General features: G+C 48.5%; 1 protein-coding gene across 1 annotated transcript in view; it reads left to right on the forward strand.

The window, feature by feature from the left end:
• SIM2 (SIM bHLH transcription factor 2) overlaps positions 1-19,823 on the forward strand; it is a 54,750-nt gene that overhangs the window by 15,470 nt on the left and 19,457 nt on the right. The window contains exons 4-7 of the mRNA XM_017526223.2: positions 5,801-5,909; positions 9,485-9,570; positions 12,713-12,912; positions 18,459-18,565. Coding sequence (XP_017381712.1) covers positions 5,801-5,909; positions 9,485-9,570; positions 12,713-12,912; positions 18,459-18,565 — 502 coding nt within the window. The remainder of the gene's footprint in view (positions 1-5,800; positions 5,910-9,484; positions 9,571-12,712; positions 12,913-18,458; positions 18,566-19,823) is intronic.

Genomic DNA, 19,823 nt, shown 5'->3' on the forward strand with positions numbered 1-19,823 from the left:
CTCCCTAGCAGTCAAAACAAAAAGGGAAATGCATTCATTTATACAGTTTCGTTGTGTGATGGGGCAGGTTCCTAACCTACTTGAGCCATATAACTTAAATAACAAAATCATGCCTGCTCTATCTATCTGTCTTTCAGGATTATGATGAGAAACAGATCAAAGTGTCTGTTTCATGTGATTTACAAACTATAGGGAGCAACACAAAAACCAGGCTTACCCACAGTTTTATTAGAACAAAGTTGCTTTCAGTAGAGTCCTTTGGGGGCTCCTATTAGGGCCGCTCGGTCATTTGGAATGCCCTGGCCCGTCAGCAGGTGCTGTGGACACTCCAAGACTTCCAGTTCATTCAGTCAGGCCATCCAGGCTAGCCTCTCCGTGTCATTTTTCTCTTTTTATATGGAAAATAGAATTGATTGATTATGAACACAGTAATTAAGAAGGATCAAAATACTGGATAGGTGACAAATCTCCTCCTGTTCATGGTCAGCTCCACGGAAGGAAATCTAGGCAGACTGGCAGGTTGAAGTACTCTATTTCCTTGTGATCATAATCCAGCAGGAAAACTTTGCATCCTAATTTTGAGAGGAGAGGGGTTAGGCACTACCTTTTCCTAAGAAGGTTGTACAGTTACGTTGTCTCTGCCTCTTCAGTAGAAGTGACAGTTTCTAAAAATATAAGTCACACTGATCGTCTGCGTAAGGCAACTGATTTTTTCTGATTTCTCTGCGGGGCTGCAGCTACAAAAACACTTTAATGCCAACATGCCCGCTTTGTCGGTGTCTAGGGAGTGTTTCATGGTGAATTGTTTAAATAAGGAACAACAAACTTTTCTCTCAAATCTGCCTCCTGTTCATGATTAACTCCATAGAAGGAAATCTAGGCAAAATCACAATGTGTGTTTTTTTCTGTCTTCTTTACTTAAATAGTAAAATAAAGTATTGAATAGGATGTCAAATACCCAGCTGGCTTTTAAAAATTTTTGTGCCTTTTAGATTATTTTTTTAAAAGTCAGGCAAATGCAACAAGCGTGAGACCTTTATTAAAATAGGCTTAAATATTTTTTTTTAAAAAGTCACGAGAGCTAAAAGTGTTAATAAAATTTTACCCAGTAGTCAGAGTCACCATTTAAACAGGTTTTCTGATGAATAACAATAGTAGTAATAGCTGGTACATGCTCCTCTTTTGTGTTCCAGAAACTTTCAGTTACTCTCAATGACATTATCTCATTAAGTAAAGATGTATCTCATGTTAATTCAGGGTTAAACTTTATGTTAAAAGTCATGGAGAATATAAGCCCCTGGGTCTGCCGTAATTGTGTGGAAATTCACTGCAATGTGAGATTGTTTTGTTTTGTTTTTGGTCTAACCTCTCTGAATAACTACTCGCGTTCTCTATTTGAGGGTATAAAAATGATTCTTTACGTGTTATAATCCCATCTCCATTCCAGGCGTTTTATTAAGCCTTTTTAAAATAAGTGCTGAAAAAAATCTACTTCATATGCCGACCTATCTAATTTATTTTTGTTTTTAAACTAGTAAACAAGCGATTGTTGCTGACAAACTTTGATAGTAAAAAAGAATGACAGAGACAACCTTAAATGCCAGTTGTTCCTCAGCCCAGGGTCTAAGTGTTAGGCAATAGAGAGGCAGGCTTTTAGCCTGAAAACTCCCTTTGGTGGACACACTCACACACATGTCCACACTCAAAACATCTAGACAAGTTCATATCCACGTGGATGAGGCAGAGTTGGGGAAGCCATCTTTTTCTATGCATGTTTACTAAATGATTGAGTTCCATGTGCTTTTTGGTTAATGCAATTATTTTACTTTTATTTAGAGAGGAGTAAAAAAGCCCCGTGAAGCTGCTGTATACATTTTTAAGTATCCTTGGGTTAAGTTTCCTTACCAACATTGCATAGTTATATAGCATCTAGGTAACTAGTATACATGTTCAGATAAATACAGATATGTATGAGTAGCTGTTTATGAGACACATAAATTAATGTCTCACTTGAGATTATGGCCAGAAACAACCATAAACATATTGATGATACTGTTTGGAGGCACAAGACCGAATCCTTTCACTTTTCAAAGAAAAAGACAGCATATGATGTTTGTTGACATAACTTGAACCCTGAAACTCAAACCATCTTATTTTAAAATGCTTAATTTACCGTATTCAGCAAAACACCCCAAACAGAGTAACGTGCATTTTCAGAGTACCAAGTGACTCTGCCCTTCCACACAGAATATATGCATTTAGTGCTGTATTTATCATGTGTAGTTTTCTTGGCAGGAAGAAAAGCTATTCAGCAAAACATAAAAAAGCTCTTAGTAGGAAAGCCATCCATTTTGTAGTTAGCAGGGTTTTACAAATACTAAAATGTCATACAGAAGGTCTGTTTTAATAAGGCTGATGTATGAGACCCGGGGAGTTTTATAGCGACAACCGTAATTTTTTTTTTTCGTGAGGTAGTCACATTTCTTTCAATGTTCAAAAGCACGGATACATACATAAATACAGGAAACACCACGTCAACCATAATTTTGAGTTAAGGTCAGTACTGTTTTATCATTCCGAAATTTATTCTGTAACAACATTTCCGTTATTTGAAGGCTGTGTTGCTTCCTAGACAGCTCTGGAGTTTTCCTGTGCATTTTCTCGCAGACTGGAGTTTTCAGAAAACCAAGCCTTTCATCTATGCAAACTCAGCCTTCTCATTCTTCAAACGCATGTGATGAGAGCGGGAACTCTGAAAACACAAGAAGCTACTCTGGGATTAAAACACAAATCTAACCCTTAATCAGCACAGATGGAGGGTCTTTGTGCAGGGATGTCAAGATTTTCCCTAAAACACATCAGTTACTTTTTTCTAGAAAAGAACTTTGAGCATGCCAGAATTATCATTTTTCCCTAAAAACATGGGGAAGGGAGAAATTATAGGCCAATGGAAAATTTCTCTATTTTGTTATTTTTTCTTTCTTTTTTTTTTTTTTAGATGGAGTCTCACTCTGTTGCCCAGGCTGGAGTGCAGTGGTATGATCTCAGCTCACTGCAGCCTCCACCTCCCGGGTTCAAGCGATTCTCCTGCCTCAGCCTTCCGAGTAGCTGGGACTGTAGGCACCCACCACCATGCCCGGCTAATTTTTGTGTTTTTAGTAGAGACAGGGTTTTACCATGTTAGCCTGGATGGTCTCGATCTCCTGACCTCGTGATCTGCCTTTCTTGGCCTCCCAAAGTACTGGGATTACAGGCCTGAGCCGCTGTGCCTGGCCTTTGTTATTTTTCATTTTTAAAATAAACTGTTGAAATTATGAGTTGATATATATTTTCTTTCTTTCTTTTTTTTTTTTTTTTTTGAGATGGAGTCTTTCTCTGTCACCCAGACTGGAGTGCAGTGCTGCAATGTTGTCTTACTGCAACTTCTGCCTCCCAGGTTCAAGCGATTCTCCTGCCTCAGCCTCCTGAATACCTGGGATCACAGCTGTGCACCACCGCACCCGGCTAATTTTGTATTTTTAGTAGAGACAGGGTTTCACCGTGTTGGCCAGGCTGGTCATGAACTCCTCATCTCAGGTGATCTGCCTGCCTTGGCCTCCCCAAGTGTCAATATATACTTTCTGAAACCAGCTCTCTTATTTCTTAGCCTCTATCACTCCGTACCTGGACAGGACTTCTCAATGCAGACCCATCGCCACCCTCAGGAAAAGGAAATGGTCCTGTCCCAAATGGCTGGCTTACATGGCGCTGGTTTATTTAAACTTTTTAAGGATTAACAGGAATGACTTGAAAGAAGAATGTTTAGCTTTCATTATTGTTCTTAAACAAAATCCTGTAATAACTTTTCAGGATTTCATTTAAGAAAATAAAAACTAAACATTCTTGCTCCTATTAGAGAAATCTTCTTGCTCCTATTAGAGAAATCAGCAGAGCAAAACTCCATCTCAAAAAAAAAAGCGAATGTCCGTCTGGGACATGTGTTGAGAGCAGTGCCGGCGTGGGAAGCGGGCGTTCGGTAGAGGAGAGGGCGGACTTCTCTAATAGGATGCTCTCTGTGGCTCTGTTTGCATCATATTGGAAGGAAACATTCCATGAATAATGTAAAAAATAGAACTGTGAGAGCCGTTTTAGGGACAAGATGACTTAGCAGACCAGAAGTGTAATTTATTCTGAGTAAGAAGGCAACTCACTCATCTTAACAAATTGGAAGAACGGGCTCATAGGAGTGCGATAAATCACTTCCCTCCTCCACGACCCCTTGGTCCCAAGTAAAAGCATGACCTAGATGCTAATCTGGAATGGCAGCTCCCAGGAGAACTGCTCCATTAAGCAGCTGGCTGGTTGTCCTGTTGCGTGAGGTGGCACCTTCAGGACGGCGCTTTGCAGATAATCATGCTGTCTCTCCTCTGATGGAGAGCCAGAGCTCCCAGCGACACCTGCAGCAAGACACACCTAAAAATAAAAGGGGAGTGGCTCGGGACAAGACACACCATGACCTCCTTTTGTTATTTTAAATTACCCTCACTCCTTGGGGCAGCGTCGGAGAAGGAATTCTCCAGACCCACCCCAGGTACTTCGCCACCCAAGGATGGTTTCCCACGTGTTTTGAGTTTCTTCTTAGGCTGGGCGTGGGGGCACCTCTTGGCACTAGGGAAGTCCCACCACTGCCCCGGGCCTCCCCTGAACAGTGCTGGGGTACACCGACTCACTGTCCTTGTCCGACACCCTCAGCACTATGGATTATAGCTCTAAAAATAGGACCCACCCACCACTGCTAAGAAGGCTACTCTGCTAGTCATTTCTAGAACATTCCATGCCACTGTCCATCTTTAAGGTGGGTGGGGGTCCAGGTGTCATCTCTCCTCCTGGTAGTTATGTTTGGGAGAACATTCAAAAGTTTCTCAAGTTCAGGAATTTGGGCCACCAGGGACCTCTGTGTGAGAATCGTAACTATGATGGGTGTTTTCCCGGGGCCACCCGTTCTTACAAAGCGACATGGACGTGCTGTCCTATGTGGCCTGTGTCTGGAAGTAGGTGGCGTCAAGACTATTGAGGCAGCAACCCCAGGACATAATCCTCACATAACATGGCTTTCTGGAGCAGGCCCAGACCCTCCCGCAGGTCACGCACAGCCCCAGCCACACCCCTGGGCGGGAGCCACAGAATCAGCACAGTCATCTTGGACCGGGAGGGCCAGAGACACATTGCTGGCAATGTGAGAGAGGCCTGGCAGTGCCTGAGGGGCTTGGCTCAGAGCCTACGAAGAAAGGGCCTTTGTCTGAGCGTGTGTCCTCCTTGGGCGCAATGGGGCCCCACCATGGCTGGCCAGTCGGTCTTGGAGTGGACCAGGCTCCACAGGGAGCGCCGTGTGGACGGGACAGCTGGCCTCCTGGCCGGCCAGTACCCTCTGATCGCCAGCAAGGGAAGGACAGAGACCCTGGCTTGGGTCAGTTTCAAGTCCTCTTCTGTATGAAGGATACTGCCCAGACCCACAGCGCCACCCACATCTGGCACCCACCTTTTCCATCCTTCGCTTTCTAGTTCTTCCTGCTAAGGGTTCTCTTGGCTGCAGGCTCAAGCCTTGGTGCCCTGGCCTTTTTAGACAGTGTGGGGGACGGTTCAGAGCTCTGAGCTCTGTTGAGAAAAGAAAACTGTTTCTGCATTTGGCCAAGGTGTGGGTTGTCAACAGAGGTCAAAGTTCTGTTCCTGACAGGATGTGCACCTGTGACACACCTTGCCCCTCCCCCTGTGCCGATCCCAGAGAGGTAGTGGCATTTCTGACCCTTCCATTCTGCGGCAGGTGGAGCTCACGGGCAACAGTATTTATGAATACATCCATCCTTCCGACCACGACGAGATGACCGCCGTCCTCACGGCGCACCAGCCGCTGCATCACCACCTGCTCCAAGGTATTCCGTCCAGAGGGAAAAACAGACTAAAAGCCAGGCAGTGTTCTTAAGTGGAACTCAGGGCTTTGCTTCCCACGTCTGCCAAGTGGCTGGAGCATGACTAGGACTGCCCAGCCCAGGTCTCTCCAAAACGCACACAGCACCCACCATGTGGGGATTTGCAGGTCTACCTGTGCCTTTTAAGCCAGCATTCACCAAGCTCTTATTGTTGGCCAGAAACTGTGTGGAGTGCTAGGTAGAAGACAGAAGTGGTCTATGCCTGCTCCCCTCATGTGCTCTTGGTTCAGAATTCCAGGGATTGCAGGGTCACGGGTCTAGACCAAGCTTCTCCTTAACCAAGATGCTGTGCATAAAACTCGGGGATCTGGGGGCAGTCCATGAAATTTTGGGGGGAAAATTACATATGTGTTTCCTCCAGTTGAAATTTAGTATTTCCTTTACTTCTGATTATAGATGATAAACCATCTTGGGATCACTAGTACCCGTGGCTTTGCTAACAACAGAAATCACAGATATTTTCCAGATCATATTAAAGTTGTGCAGGTATTTAAACATGTTGCTTATGTTCCACATGGCTACTTGAAAATTTCAGGAGTTCTGAGAGACCTGGCACCGAATCTTCTCATGTATTAATAAAGCAGCACATTTATATCCATATTACGGTGTTGAAATATTTTGATAATTATTTTCCAATACAGTTGCCTTTTTGGTAATTGTTGGAAGTAGATGCTCAGTGCCATAAAGAAAAATTACCACTGAGACAAAGGGTCTTTCAGCAACGCAATTTTTACTTCCTGGACTGCAGGAAGGGTACTCTCACTAGCCATCTTGCCACAGGAGTACAATGAACAAAGGAAAACACACAAATGTATCCCTTACGCATTTGACGTCCTCCTTACTGCTGTGTCTGATCTCCGTTGGCTGGAGCCAGACCTCACAATTTAAACTAAAACCCAATTGGCTAACAACTTAAAACTTTTCTAAGCAGGTAAAAGCAATGGAGAGCTGGGACATGCCTGTGAGCACGTCCAGCACAGATATCTTGGTTAAAGTACAAGGACGTAGAATGTACTATGTGCCTGTGAGCACGGCATGTCTAACAGCTACATAGGAGAGGGCTTAACAAAATTATTATCAACTTATTCTTTAACAAGAAGGGAAACTTTAAAAAGGAACTCTTCTACTTCCCACAATAATCTAATATATTTTATTTTATGTATTTAAACATGTTACTTTAAGTAAGGATCTGTAGGTTTTGTGCCATGGCACAAATCAAGAAGTCCTGGTCGTCACACAAATGACTCCTTAAATTTCAGTTGCGGTGAGTGCTAGGAAGATACAGAAGGACTTATTCCAGGGAGCCTGGCCTTTTAACTCCCTCCAGCTGCCCAGTGAGGCCAACGGGCCTCTTGACAAATGGGTCTTGTGTGTGCTTTGGACTGTGGTACCCAGCTTGGCCAAAATACCCCAGTGGAACGAAATGCAAAAGAAGAGTCTTTAAGGGTGATGAGAACAGAGCAGCTAGCTGCAGGAAAGAAATGAGTTGCATTCTTATTGCTCTCTTCTGCGGGGGTCATTCTCGGGCTAGGAAGAGAGAATACAGAGTGGCACAGTCGGTTGTAAAATGCCTTGCAGACAGTTCTGGGGCCCCCAGATTCCAGCTCCAGAAACAGTCACTGGAGTTTAATTGTTCCTTACCGTGGAGAGAGTCTGGCATATCGGCTTCTGAAATGAGAAGGGGGACATAGTTGTAGCTAAGGTCTGATTCTTGGAAGTGATATGTCTGCATACATCAGCATGAGTCATGGCTCTGAAGAGGTAATTTCTAACAAAATGAGGGCTAGGCTAGAACATCGCACCTGAATCACATTCTTTCCCTGTGGGGTTGTTTAAAGCTGGACAAAGATGACAGGTGTCTTAGAGAATTGCAGAACATCGTGCTGTTATTGTTTTTGAAGATTGCACAGTACAGGTTGTTTTATTTTTTATTTTTTATTTTTTTTATTTGGAGTCAGAGTTTCATTCTTGTTGCCCAGGCTGGAGTGCTGTGGTGTGGTCTAGGCTCACGGCAACCTCCATCTCCCGGGTTTAAGTGATTCTCCTGCCTCAGACTCCCAAGTAGCTGGGAATACAGGTGCCCATCACCATGCCTGGCTATTTTTTTTTTTTTTGTATTTTTAGTAGAGATGGCGTTTTGCCATCTTGGTCAGGCTGGTCTTGAACATCAGGTGATCCACCTACCTCCGTCTCCCAAAGTGTTGGGATTACAGGCGTGAGCCACTGCCCCGGGCTGAAAATTGCACAGTATGTTAACTGTATAGGACTGGCCTTTCTCCCCTACCCCTGATTTCATTTTACCTTGCCTGGGTCATAACCTCCCAAAGAGGGATTGTAAATGAGAGCAAATGAGTCTTGGGTATATCATGAGACCTTTCTACCCCCTGTTTCTGTGGCCTTCAAGTCTGAAGCAACAAGGGCTGGAAGCATTGAGGCTGCACCTGACTCATTTCCACAGCCAACCAAGGGGTGCAGGGGTTGAGGTTCCCAAGGGCTCGTTTTTTTTCCCCAGCTGCTCCCTTGCAGAGCTGACTTTCTGTGTCTGCAATGACCCCCCTTGTTTTATGATAAATGCGTAAGAAATGGGCTCCCCCAGAACTTAGTAGTTAACGATAGGATGCTATATTTTAGACCTGAGCTTCCACTCCCCTTGCTTATCTAGAAATGGCTGGGGCAGGTGGCCATGTTAGAGGGAAGCCTCCTGCCCACAGACACTAGCTGCAGGGGGAATTGTGGGTAAAATATGGCAGCCTCTCGAAGTAGGGGATTCCTAGTTGGTGACTCCTGAGCTTCCAGAGGGCAGTGACATCAGGGAGGGTGGAAGACCTTGCTTCCATTCCTAGTGGTAAACTTCCTTTAAAAATTCATTTATTAACCTCCACCAAAGGGCTGTTTATTTAGAGTGGGGTGACCTCGTCCTCCCTGAGAGGTCCTGCTCTATTTGTTTCTCAGCACATTGGTGTCCCTTCCTGAAGCAGAGGGTGTTTCCTTAGGGGACACATTTGCATTGACAATAGCGAGGTCAGAGATTTGTGTGTGAGGCCTGTGGAAGCAAAGAGAGTAAGTAGGAAGGGCAGAGCCCTGGAGAGACAGAGACGACGGCGTGGTCCTTCCGAGCTAGGAGTGAGGCTGAAAGTGTGGATCTGCTGAGCCCGGGTCACACGCACTCAAGTCTTGCTACCCTGATGGAGGTTAGAGGCTTCTGGGCCTTCCTGGAGCCCACAGCCCCCAGGAGCGGGCAATGGCAGGTGGAGCTCTGCAGGGCCCGTCTGGGGCCTCGGGTGGCCTCGTTTGGCTACCTTCCTTTAGAGCTGAGGAAGCCACACCAGGACTGGGCTGGTGTCTCCACTCCCCCACCCAGATCTCAGCCAAGGCCAAAGATCTCTGGGCAGGGTCTGGGCACGCTGAGAGGCCTCTGGCAGCTGCATCTGGCCCTGGGAACTTATTGGTGAGGCTGGAAGAAGGATGGGGGAAGCCCGGAGGGACAGCTGCCAACCTCACCTCGCTCCTGCTTGCAGAGTATGAGATAGAGAGGTCGTTTTTTCTTCGAATGAAGTGCGTCTTGGCGAAAAGGAACGCGGGCCTGACCTGCAGCGGATACAAGGTACGGGGAGCCCTGGGTGTGGGGAGGAGCTGGCCTGGGTCCTCACTGTGGTTTCAAGAGCGTCTGCAGAAAGGAAGGCACGGAGCACACACGTGTCCTCTCCACTAACGTACCCTCTCCAGCAACACGGTGCTCAGTGTCTTGGAGGCACACATGAGAGCCGGTGTTTTAGCAGGATGTCCTGGGCTGGCTGGAATTCATCGCATAAGACCCGGAATCAGTCTGGCTTTGGGCAGATTTGATTAGTACCTTGGCACTTTGCATGAGGGCCAGCCCCGCTGGAGCCGCCGCCCCTGGAGTTTATGGAGGCCTATCCTCCGGGGCACGGTGCAGCCGGCAGTGTACCCAGAGCACGGCCACTGCTCTTCCCCTCGGGATATTCCACCAAGTTCCCTGCTGCCGATGACGGTGTGCACCACAGTAATGCTAGAGCCAGTGCCAAGGTACAAGGAGAGCTTTCCTCGCAGCACCGCGTCTGGGCCACTCTCTCAAGAGTCACAGCTGCCCTTTGGAATGAGTGGCACCGGCCAGGTTTTGTAGTCAAGGACCAGAGGAGGGACGGCAAAAGGGGCCTGGTGGCGGGGCTGGGACTCTGAGCCCAGCCCATGCTCCTCCCTGGCTGCACCTCTCTCCCAGACACCACCGCTTGTTCTGGTTAATTACAGAATGGAGGAGAAGGTGGAGTCTCAGGCATGAGAGTCAGCCGCTCCCCAGGGAAAGGTGGGCAGGGGTAAGTCTGTGCTGAGTGCCCCCCACCAACCCTTTTGTCCTCTCTCTGGACTCCTCACCCTCCTCCCCGGCGCCTTCGCTGCTGTCTCTCCCACCTTGGAGGACAGACATCATAACCCATCACTGTGAGGCTGGAGGCTGCTAGAAACTTTCTTCCAGGGGGATTTGCCCCTTAGAAAAGGAGGGAGGAAGGTGGGGTGAGAGAAAAGGGTGCTTTGGTGCTTTTGTGCCTTTGTCCTCTCTTTCTGGAAGGCCCTGCCCCATCCCCCCTCTTCGATCCAACTCTGAGCTGAGCCTTTGACCTGTATCTCACATTGCTGCTATAGTTTGAGGGATGTGTTTCAGATGCTAAGCCTCTTTGGGCCAGGGTGAGGAGCCCAAAAGTGCCAACAGACACTCTTCAGGGAACTTGGGTCTTTCTGTCAAGGGACAGGATCTTGCTGTCATCCAGGCTGGAGTGCAGTTGTGCAATCACAGCTAACTGGGCCCTTAAACTCCTGGGCTCAAATGATCCTCCCGCCTCAGCCGTCTGAGTGGCTGGGACCACAGGTGCACACCACCACACCCAGCTAATTCAAAAAATTTTTTGTGGAGATGGGGGTCTGACTGTGTTGCCCGGGCTGGTCTTGAGTTCCTAGCCTCAGCCAGTCCTCCCGCCTTGGCCTCCTGAAGCATCAGGATGACAGCAGTGAGCCACTGTGCCTGGATGGGATTTGATTTTTTTCTGCCACTTATTAACTGTCCACTGTCCAATCTTAAGCAAAACACGACACTGTCTTGTTCTTGGTTTCCTCATTAGTAAAATGGAAGAACAGATGGGGGGCGTTAAGATGTGTTTCAGCCCTAGTGGCGATGAATGCATTCAGAAATCCTGGAGGAAGAGTTTTGGAACAGAATTTAAGGCTAAGATGCTTCACTGCTGTCCTGATGATAACGATCCTATCAAGATTTCACAGACTGTAGCTTGAATAAATGCTTCCAGTAGGAGGCTTGAGGCTGTATGGATGTTTCTGACACTGAAACACTGCATTCTCGTCCGTCTGCTTTCTGACTCTGGCAATTGGAAGGGCTTCTATAGGGCCACTCTGGCTTATTATGAGGGGATAAAATCTGGAATTATAAATAAAGGAAATAAAAATACATTAAAAACGAAGTACTGGGGCTGGGCACGGTGCTCCACGCCTGTAATTCCAGTACTTTGGAAGGCCAAGGTGGGAGGATTGTTTGACCCCAGGAGTTCAAGACCAGTCTGGGCAACATAGTGAGACCTTGTCTTTACAAAAAAATTTTTTTTAATTAGCCAGGCATGGTGGCACATGCCTGTGGTCCCAGCTACTCAGGAGGCTGAGGTGGGAGGATCACTGGAGCCTGAGGTCAAGGCTGCAGTGAGCCACAATTGCACCACTGCACTCCAGCCTGGGCGACAAAGTGAGACCTTGTCTAAAAAAAAAATCTACCGAAAGAATTGTTTATTTACTGGAGTGAGACCCCATGTCGAGTGACACAGATGCCAAGTTCAGTCCTGTCGGAAAGTGGCAAGCAGCACAGTCACTGGTGTGAGGATTCTGGTCGCGGTGGCTCATTCTTTTTTTAGCCACAGTCTCACTTTGCTGCCCAGGCTGGAGTGCAGTGGTACAATCACGGCTCACTACCGCCTTGGCCTCACAGGCTCAAGTGATCCTCCCATCTCATCCTCCTGAGTAGCTGGGACCACAGGCATGTGCCACCATGCCTGGCTAATTTTTAAAAAAGTTTTTGTAGAGATTTGGCTTCTGCCAGATGCCTTTATTGTGTCACCTACTCACAGCCTGGCAGTGAGCTAATAATGTATATCTCCATCATATACCACAGAGCCCTAATTTGTAGTTACTGATAGTAAAGTTAATTGAAAAGACAACCCTTTTATTTCATTATGATTTTTTGTCGTTGTCTTTTTTTGTTTGTTTGTTTGTTTTGTTACCCAGGCTGGAGTGCAGTGGCACAATCTCGGCTCACTGCAACCCCCGCCTCCAGGGATCAAGGGATCCTCCTGCCTCAGCCTCCCAAGTAGCTGGAGACTATAGGCACCCACCACCATGCCTGGATAACTTTTGTATTTTTTGTAGAGACTGGGTTTCACCATGTTGCCAGGGCTGGTCTTAAACTCCTAGACCCAAGCGATCCCCCAACCCTGGCTTCCCAAAGGGCTGAGATGACAAGAATGAGCCACCGGCTATCATATTGTTTCGTAAGAAGCGCAGCTCTCCACTTCTCCTAAGCAATGGACCAGTGCCTGTCAGCACACTGGGGTGCACAGTGAAGTAGAAGCTGGGCTGGGAGAGATACCAGCACACTTGAGAAAATGAGCCAGGAGGAGTGGGCACCAGCCCAACCCTGGGCAGCCGGTGGCTGACCCTGCCCTCTCCACTCCCAGGTCATCCACTGCAGTGGCTACTTGAAGATCAGGCAGTATATGCTGGACATGGCCCTGTATGACTCCTGCTACCAGATCGTGGGGCTGGTGGCCGTGGGCCAGTCGCTGCCACCCAGTGCCATCACCGAGATCAAGCTGCACAGCAACATGTTCATGTTCAGGGCCAGCCTCGACCTGAAGCTGATATTCCTGGACTCCAGGTGAGTTTGGCATCTGCCGCCATGGCTGTGGCCTTTTGGAAGACACCGGTGGCAGAAATGGCCCCTGAAAGCGGCAGCCTAGGCCAAATCCCAACAAGGAATAAGTCGTGCTATGAATGTGGACTTAATAGCAAGGGATTAAGTAAAACCAATTTATGAACTGAAAGAATGTATTGCAGCCTTAGGACTCGGGGACTTGTTTTATTTAATTTACTTACTGATATTTGAATCACTAGAATTTGAAATGAAAACGTGTGCTGTGAGCACAGCTTGGCCTCTTTTGAAGGCCATGATGTCAGAGCGCTGCCTTCTGTGTCCAAGGAGGACTTTAGAACACACAGAAGGTTTCCACCCTGAGTGTGGTGTGTGGGCCTTAGCACTCAGGCTGGTGTGAAGCCCCCACATGGCTGAGGCTGGAAGCAGAGAGGCTGCCTTCTCTGGGGGATGCTCTGCTCACGGCTCACGGGGGCCCCTGTCTGCATCTGGGCTGGGAGGAGGGGATTCGATGACATCATGTCCCCTGGCTTCGGGGAGGACCTGTTCTCCAGACCCCTGCTGGAGTGGCCTTCACTCTCCGCCAGAGCCAGGTTCAGTCTCAACACATTTTTTTAAATTGAAATTAATTTTAATTTTTGTTTGTTTATTTTTTTGAGATGGAGTCTCGCTCTTTTGCCCAGGCTGGAGTGCAGTGGCGTGATCTCAGCTCAATGCAACCTCTGCCTCCCAGGTACAAGTGATTCTCCTGCCTCAGTCTCCTGAGTAGCTGGGATTACAGGCATCTGCCACTACACCTGGGTAATTTTTGTATTTTTAGTAAAGATGAGGTTTTACCATGTTGGCCAGGCTGATCTCAAACTCCTGACCTCAGGTGATCTGCCTGCCTCAGCTTCCCAAAGTGCTGGGATTACAGGCATGAACCACCATGCTCAGCTTAAAATGGAATTTAATTTTTAACTGACAAATGCTAACTGCATTTGGTTATCAGGGTTTGGTTCCTCAGGGTTTCGTGGTATTCGTAGGGTGCAATGTGATGCTTTGACACGTGTCCACGCTGTGGAACAATCGAAACCCTCCCAAATCTGGAGGCCACATGCTAGTGAGGCCCCTATATTCTTTTTTTTTTTGGGACGGAGTTTCGCTCTTGTTACCCAGGCTGGAGTGCAATGGCGCGATCTCGGCTCACTGCAACCTCCGCCTCCTGGGTTCAGGCAATTCTCCTGCCTCAGCCTCCTGAGTAGCTGGGATTACAGGCACGTGCCACCATGCCCAGCTAATTTTTTGTATTTTTAGTAGAGACAGGGTTTCACCATGTTGACCAGGATGGTCTCGATCTCTTGACCTCGTGATCCACCCGCCTCGGCCTCCCAAAGTGCTGGGATTACAGGCTTGAGCCACCGCGCCCGGCCGAGGCCTCTATATTCTTATGTGCACAATAGCAGAGCAGCTTGCCCACTCCCTGCTAGGAAAACTGAAATTCGATAGTACACTGAAGCAGTGGAAAGAGCAAAGCCTCTCTTACGGCAAGGCCACTTCGGCTCTTGGCACGTAGGTTCCTCGGCTGTGCAAGCAGGAATCAGACATCAGAGACCCACTCCTGATGTGGGGTGTGTGTGCGATGAGTCTTCGGCAGTGAAAGGGGAGATATATTTTGCTTTCTGTATGTCCAGAAGCCAGGATTTACTGCCTCCTTTTCTTTTTCACTTTTAAAATTGTGGCAAAATACACATTACATAAAATTGATCAGTTTAACCATTTATTGATGCTCAATAAAGAAAAAAACAAATCTTCCTGGTTAGGGACGAGAGATACAGACAGGAGGCTGGACACGGTGGCTCACGCCTGTAATCCCAGCACTTTGGGAGGCTGAGGTGAGTGGATCATAAGGTCAAGAGATCCAGACCATCCTGGCCAACATGGTGAAGCCCCATCTCTACTAAAAATACAAAAATTAGCTGGGCGTGGTGGCGTATGCCTGTCATCCCAGCTACTCAGGAGGCTGAGGCAGGAGAAGTGCTTGAACCCAGGAAGCAGAGGTTGCAGTGAGCCAAGATTGTGCCACTGCACTCCAGCCTGGTGACAGAGCGAAACTCTGTCTCAAAAAAAGAAAAGAATTGACAGGAGTTGGTTTGGCTCCTTAAGATGCACTTCAGGACCACTCAGAGGCAGGGAAATGACAAGGGTGAGCTTGTCAGGGTAACCAGCATCTTCCCAGAAATGTCAAAACAGAGAGGAAGCAGTGCTCTTTGGGGAAAGCTGCCAGCACCTCTGGGGTCAGCCAAGAGCGACCAATGCCATTTTCCTGCATTGCAGAGGCAGGCCCTGCAGGGAGAGAAGACGGCCAAGCTCTCCCAGCCATGTGCACCCCTCTGCTCCCTCTTTTCTGACTCGGGAGCCACTTCTGAGAGGCAGCTGGAAGGACATCAGCTGCCCAAGGTCATTATCAAAGATCCAGGCGGATCCGACTGGTTTCTCCCTTGTTTTGTCTCCTAGTTTTTCTCTGGTCATTCTAGGAAACCCCTGAGACTGATGAATTCTGGAGAACAGGAAAGAAGGGGCATCCCCAGAGGAGAGACATGAGGGCTTTTCAGGCTATTCCATCCACACTGCCTGGAAAGGCAGCCGTGGGTACAGGAGGTGGTGCCTGAGGGGCTGGGACAGGGCCTGGATGGGACTTTGGAGTACCAGTGAGGGCTCCCGCATCTCAGGGTGTGGGGGCTGCACCCCTAGAGTGCGCAGAAGAGACGCTCGTGCTCTCAAAGGAGATGTCCTGCCTCTCCCCATCCCTGGTTCTTCCTACCTTATCAGGAAGCTTTTAGCAAAGCCTTGATGCCTTTTCTGAGCTGCAGTCATGTGGGACAGCCTAAAAGGGGTCAGAAGAGTGACAGAGAGACTTTCCCAGTCCCCACAGTCAGTCTGTGACCAGGGGGGATGGGGCCTGGGCTGGCCCAGCCCCGGGAGGGCAGCAGAGTGGCCAAGCGGCGGGGTGTGGTGGGAAGATGTCCCTTCTGCGTACAAACCCCAGGAGCCAGGCGAGGGCTTGGCCCAAGGTCCAGCGGCCCCAAGTCACAGGAGTGAGGGTGGCAGGCCTGTCTGGCTCCACAGCCCGCGCAGTCCCAGACACAGCTGAACTCGCCATAACCTGAAATTGGGTTCGTCGGGGTTTTGTGGTATTTCACTTTGAAACTGGAGCTGATGCTTTTGCTAAGGATGGGTGAACACAGCGATGTTTGGGGTTTGGCAGATCCTTCTGACAGGTCTTCAGACACAAGAAGCTTGGAAAAAACCGGGAGGGCACCCTGCCAAACCCCTCCATTTCCCTTTAATTTTTAAAGCCAGTGTATACTTTGATGAGAAACTTAATACATGTGTTTCTGATTCATTTACACGTTTGGGGCCGTTGTGCTGTAACTGCGCATCCAAAGGGTCTGGGAAGCCTCTTTCATCCCCACGCAGTAGAGATGCCTGGTTTTCTTTTTGGGGGAAGCCAGACGGATCAATTTTCCTGCCACACAGAGTTAGAGTCTGATGGGGCCTGAAGTTCTAGGTGGCCCTTAGACAAGTCCCCCGATCCCCAAATGGCTCTGGGTTGGGCAAGATCCCTCCCCCCGCACCGCAAGCCCTGTCTCCTTCCTGCCCCAGAAGAATCTCCTACCATGGAAATGTGTATGCCAAACAGCGAGTGATTCCAGGGAAACATGAATCTCCCGAGATTTATGACCCAGAGCTTGAGCAGAGCTTCACAGAAAGGGAAGCGGTTTAAAGAATGAAAGTGAGGTTAAGTTTCCTGGTTTAATTTACAGCTAACATCTCCTATCCTAGTAAGGAGAGCCCCCAGCCCCGGCCCTCCCTTTCCCCCACCTCACTGGCCCCCAGGACTGACTCTGCACCAGAGCTTTGCCTGCACGTTCCTCTCTTTCATCTGTTCTTGAATATCTATCAGCAAGATGTTTAGGACCACCTCCTTCAAGGGCATGGTGCCCAGCCCCATTGCCCAGAGCCTGGGAAACCATCATTGCCACATGCAGCTTCCACCTACAGCCACAGCCATCCTGATGCGAGGGATGATGTGGTCTTGGGTGCTGAGAGCCACTTTTCTTCAAAGAGCCGAAGTGGGAAATCCATGTGCCCTGGGCTTGATGAGAACACAGAGGGCTTGTGTCACATAAGTCCTGGGAAAGTGCTTCCATTTCTCTAGAGCGCTTAAGGCTTTCCTTTTAGTCACAATATCTTAGGTCATAATCCTGCCTTCTGGGGCGTCTGAACCAACTGACCCCTGAAATGAGGCTTAAAGATCTCCAGTTATTCCATAATTCCCAATGGTAGGAATCACCCAATGGCTTCATCCTGAGACCATCTGTGCCAATCGGCGGTGTCCAGTGTGCAGTGGAGGTTTAAACACTTGCCCTCGCAGTGGCCGAGATGTGCGAACAACTGTCTTCGGACAGAGGGATGGATGAGCCAAAGGTGAGATCTACATAAAACAGAAAGTTATTCAGTCCTAAGAAGGAATGAAGTTCAGACGCATGCCGCCGCATGGATGAGCCTCGGAAACATCGTGCTGAGTGAATGGAGCCACAAACACAAGGCCGCGTGGTATACCATCCATGGATGTGAACTATCTTGAAGAGACAAATCCCTAGAGACAGAAAGTAGAGGCTGGGCACAGTGGCTCATGCCTGTAATCCCAGCACTTTGTGAGGCTGAGGCGGGCAGATCATGAGGTCAGGAGACAGAGACCAGCCTGGCCATTATGGTGAAACCCCATCTCTATTAAAAACACAAAATTTAGTTGGGTGTGGTGGTGGGCACCTGTAGTCCCAGCCTCCTCGGGAGGCTGAGGCAAGAGAATCGCTTGAACCCGAGAGGCTGTGGTGAGCCGAGATCACGCCACTGCACTCCAGCCTGGGAGACAGAGTGAGACTCCACCTAAAAAAAAAAAAAAAAGTAGAAGGGAGGCTACTGGGGCCTGGGCAGGGGGCAGCGGGGGCTGATGTTTCATGGGGACAGAGTATCTGTTTGGGGTCATGGAAAGCTCTGGAAAGGGGCAGTGATGCCTGTTCCACAACATTGTGAGGGCAATAAATGCCACTGAATTGTACGCTAGAAATGGTTACCATGGTGACATTTATATTACGTATATTTTACCACAATTTGTTAAAAAATTCGTACAGGACCATACCCCCGAGGCCTTCCAGGAGTGGGTTCTTTCTCCCTGTGGGAGCTTTCTTGCAATCTCAGGATCAAAGCTCTCGTAATCATTCCCAGATAAGCTGAACCTCGAAAAAGGCTACAGTTTTAAGCCACCCCAAACATTGTCTTAGCCAGTGGGTTCAGAAAAACATTCCCGTTCATGAATACTGCTACATCCTGCCCCGGACTAGAGTTCAAAGACTTGCTTCTTGTAAAAAAGATCATTCTCAGTTTCCAAAATCAACATTTCTCCCTCGAGCCTTTTAGCACTTGATTACTTGGCAAAACCAATGTTAGTTTAAATGAAAAGCAGTCTGCAGCGTGGCGTAACTCACTGAGCCACCGTGCCCCCGCAGGGTGACCGAGGTGACGGGGTACGAGCCTCAGGACCTGATCGAGAAGACCCTGTACCACCATGTGCATGGCTGCGATGTGTTCCACCTCCGCTACGCACACCACCTCCGTGAGTAGCGCGCCCACCCCAGCCACGGGAGGTAACTGGTCAGGGAGGAGGCGCTGAGGACAGAGCTGGGGGGACGTGTCCCTTTTGTTGGTGCAATAATCATCCATGATACACATTTGAATCTCAAGCCTTCGGTATGGTTTCCTCCACCCCATGATTAAGTATGGCTGCCTGTTGTCGGTTCTCAGGCAGCCACGTGCACCCTTCCAGGGAGACTCTGGCAGGTGTAGGTTCAGGAAGCTGCCTGGGTTCTAGATTGTGGATGTGGAACCTAAACTCTGTGATGTCTGGACACCATTTGCGAATAACAGCAACAATGGCGGAAGACCTGCTAGTTACGAAGCTCTTACTGCTGTCAGGCACTAGTTTAAGTAACTAAATATGTTACCAGCTCAGTGAGGGGGGTCTCATGGTCATGATCCTCATTTTACCAGTGAGGATGCTGAGGTCCAGATAAGCCACTTGCCCACCTTCACACAGCTGGGAGGTGGCGGAGCTAGGAGCTGAACCCATACAGAGCCCTGTGTCCAACTGCCATACACCTGCCAGCTAGGGGAAGCCAGGGGAGGCCACTGTCCCATGATGGGAGAGGTCACCTTGGAAAGGGTGAACAAACGCCAATTTGATTTGCCAATGGAGGCACTTTGGGAACATCTGGATTTAGAGGGGGTGCTCTAGTCACTGAAATGTGTAAAGAAATGACAATTTTACTTTTTTAAAATTAAAATTTTTTTTAAGACAGACTCTGTCGCCCAGGCTAGAGTGCAGTGGTGCGATCTCAGCTCACTGCAACCTCTTCCTTCTGGGTTCAAGCCATTCTCCTGCCTCAGCTTCCTAAGTAGCTCAGATTACAGGTGCATGCCACCATACCTGGCTCTTTTTTGAGTTTTTAGTAGAGACAGGGTTTCACCATGTTGGCCAGGCTGGTCTTAAACTCCTGACCTCAAGTGATCCACATGCCTCGGCCTCCCAAAGTGCTGGGATTACAGGCATGAGCCACCGTTCCTGGCCGTACATTTTTCTTTTAGAATCCAAACTGAGGCAGAGAATAATTTGGTTGGAGTGGAATGCCTCATCTTCCTGCTGCCCAGCCCTGCCACACCTATGGCTGGTTGGGGGTGCTTTATAATGGGGTGCAGATGGTTAGAGGAGCTGGGCCTTCTGCAGTGTGGCCCAGATGGCATGTCCTCTGTTCTTGTTCCGCCTTGTGTTGGCTGAGGGACGTTAGAAGACAGGTTGCTGGTGTTGCATGGGAGGT

This window comes from Cebus imitator, unplaced genomic scaffold (genome assembly GCF_001604975.1).
Source record: "Cebus imitator isolate Cc_AM_T3 unplaced genomic scaffold, Cebus_imitator-1.0 Scaffold41, whole genome shotgun sequence".
Classification (NCBI taxonomy): Eukaryota; Metazoa; Chordata; class Mammalia; order Primates; family Cebidae; genus Cebus; species Cebus imitator.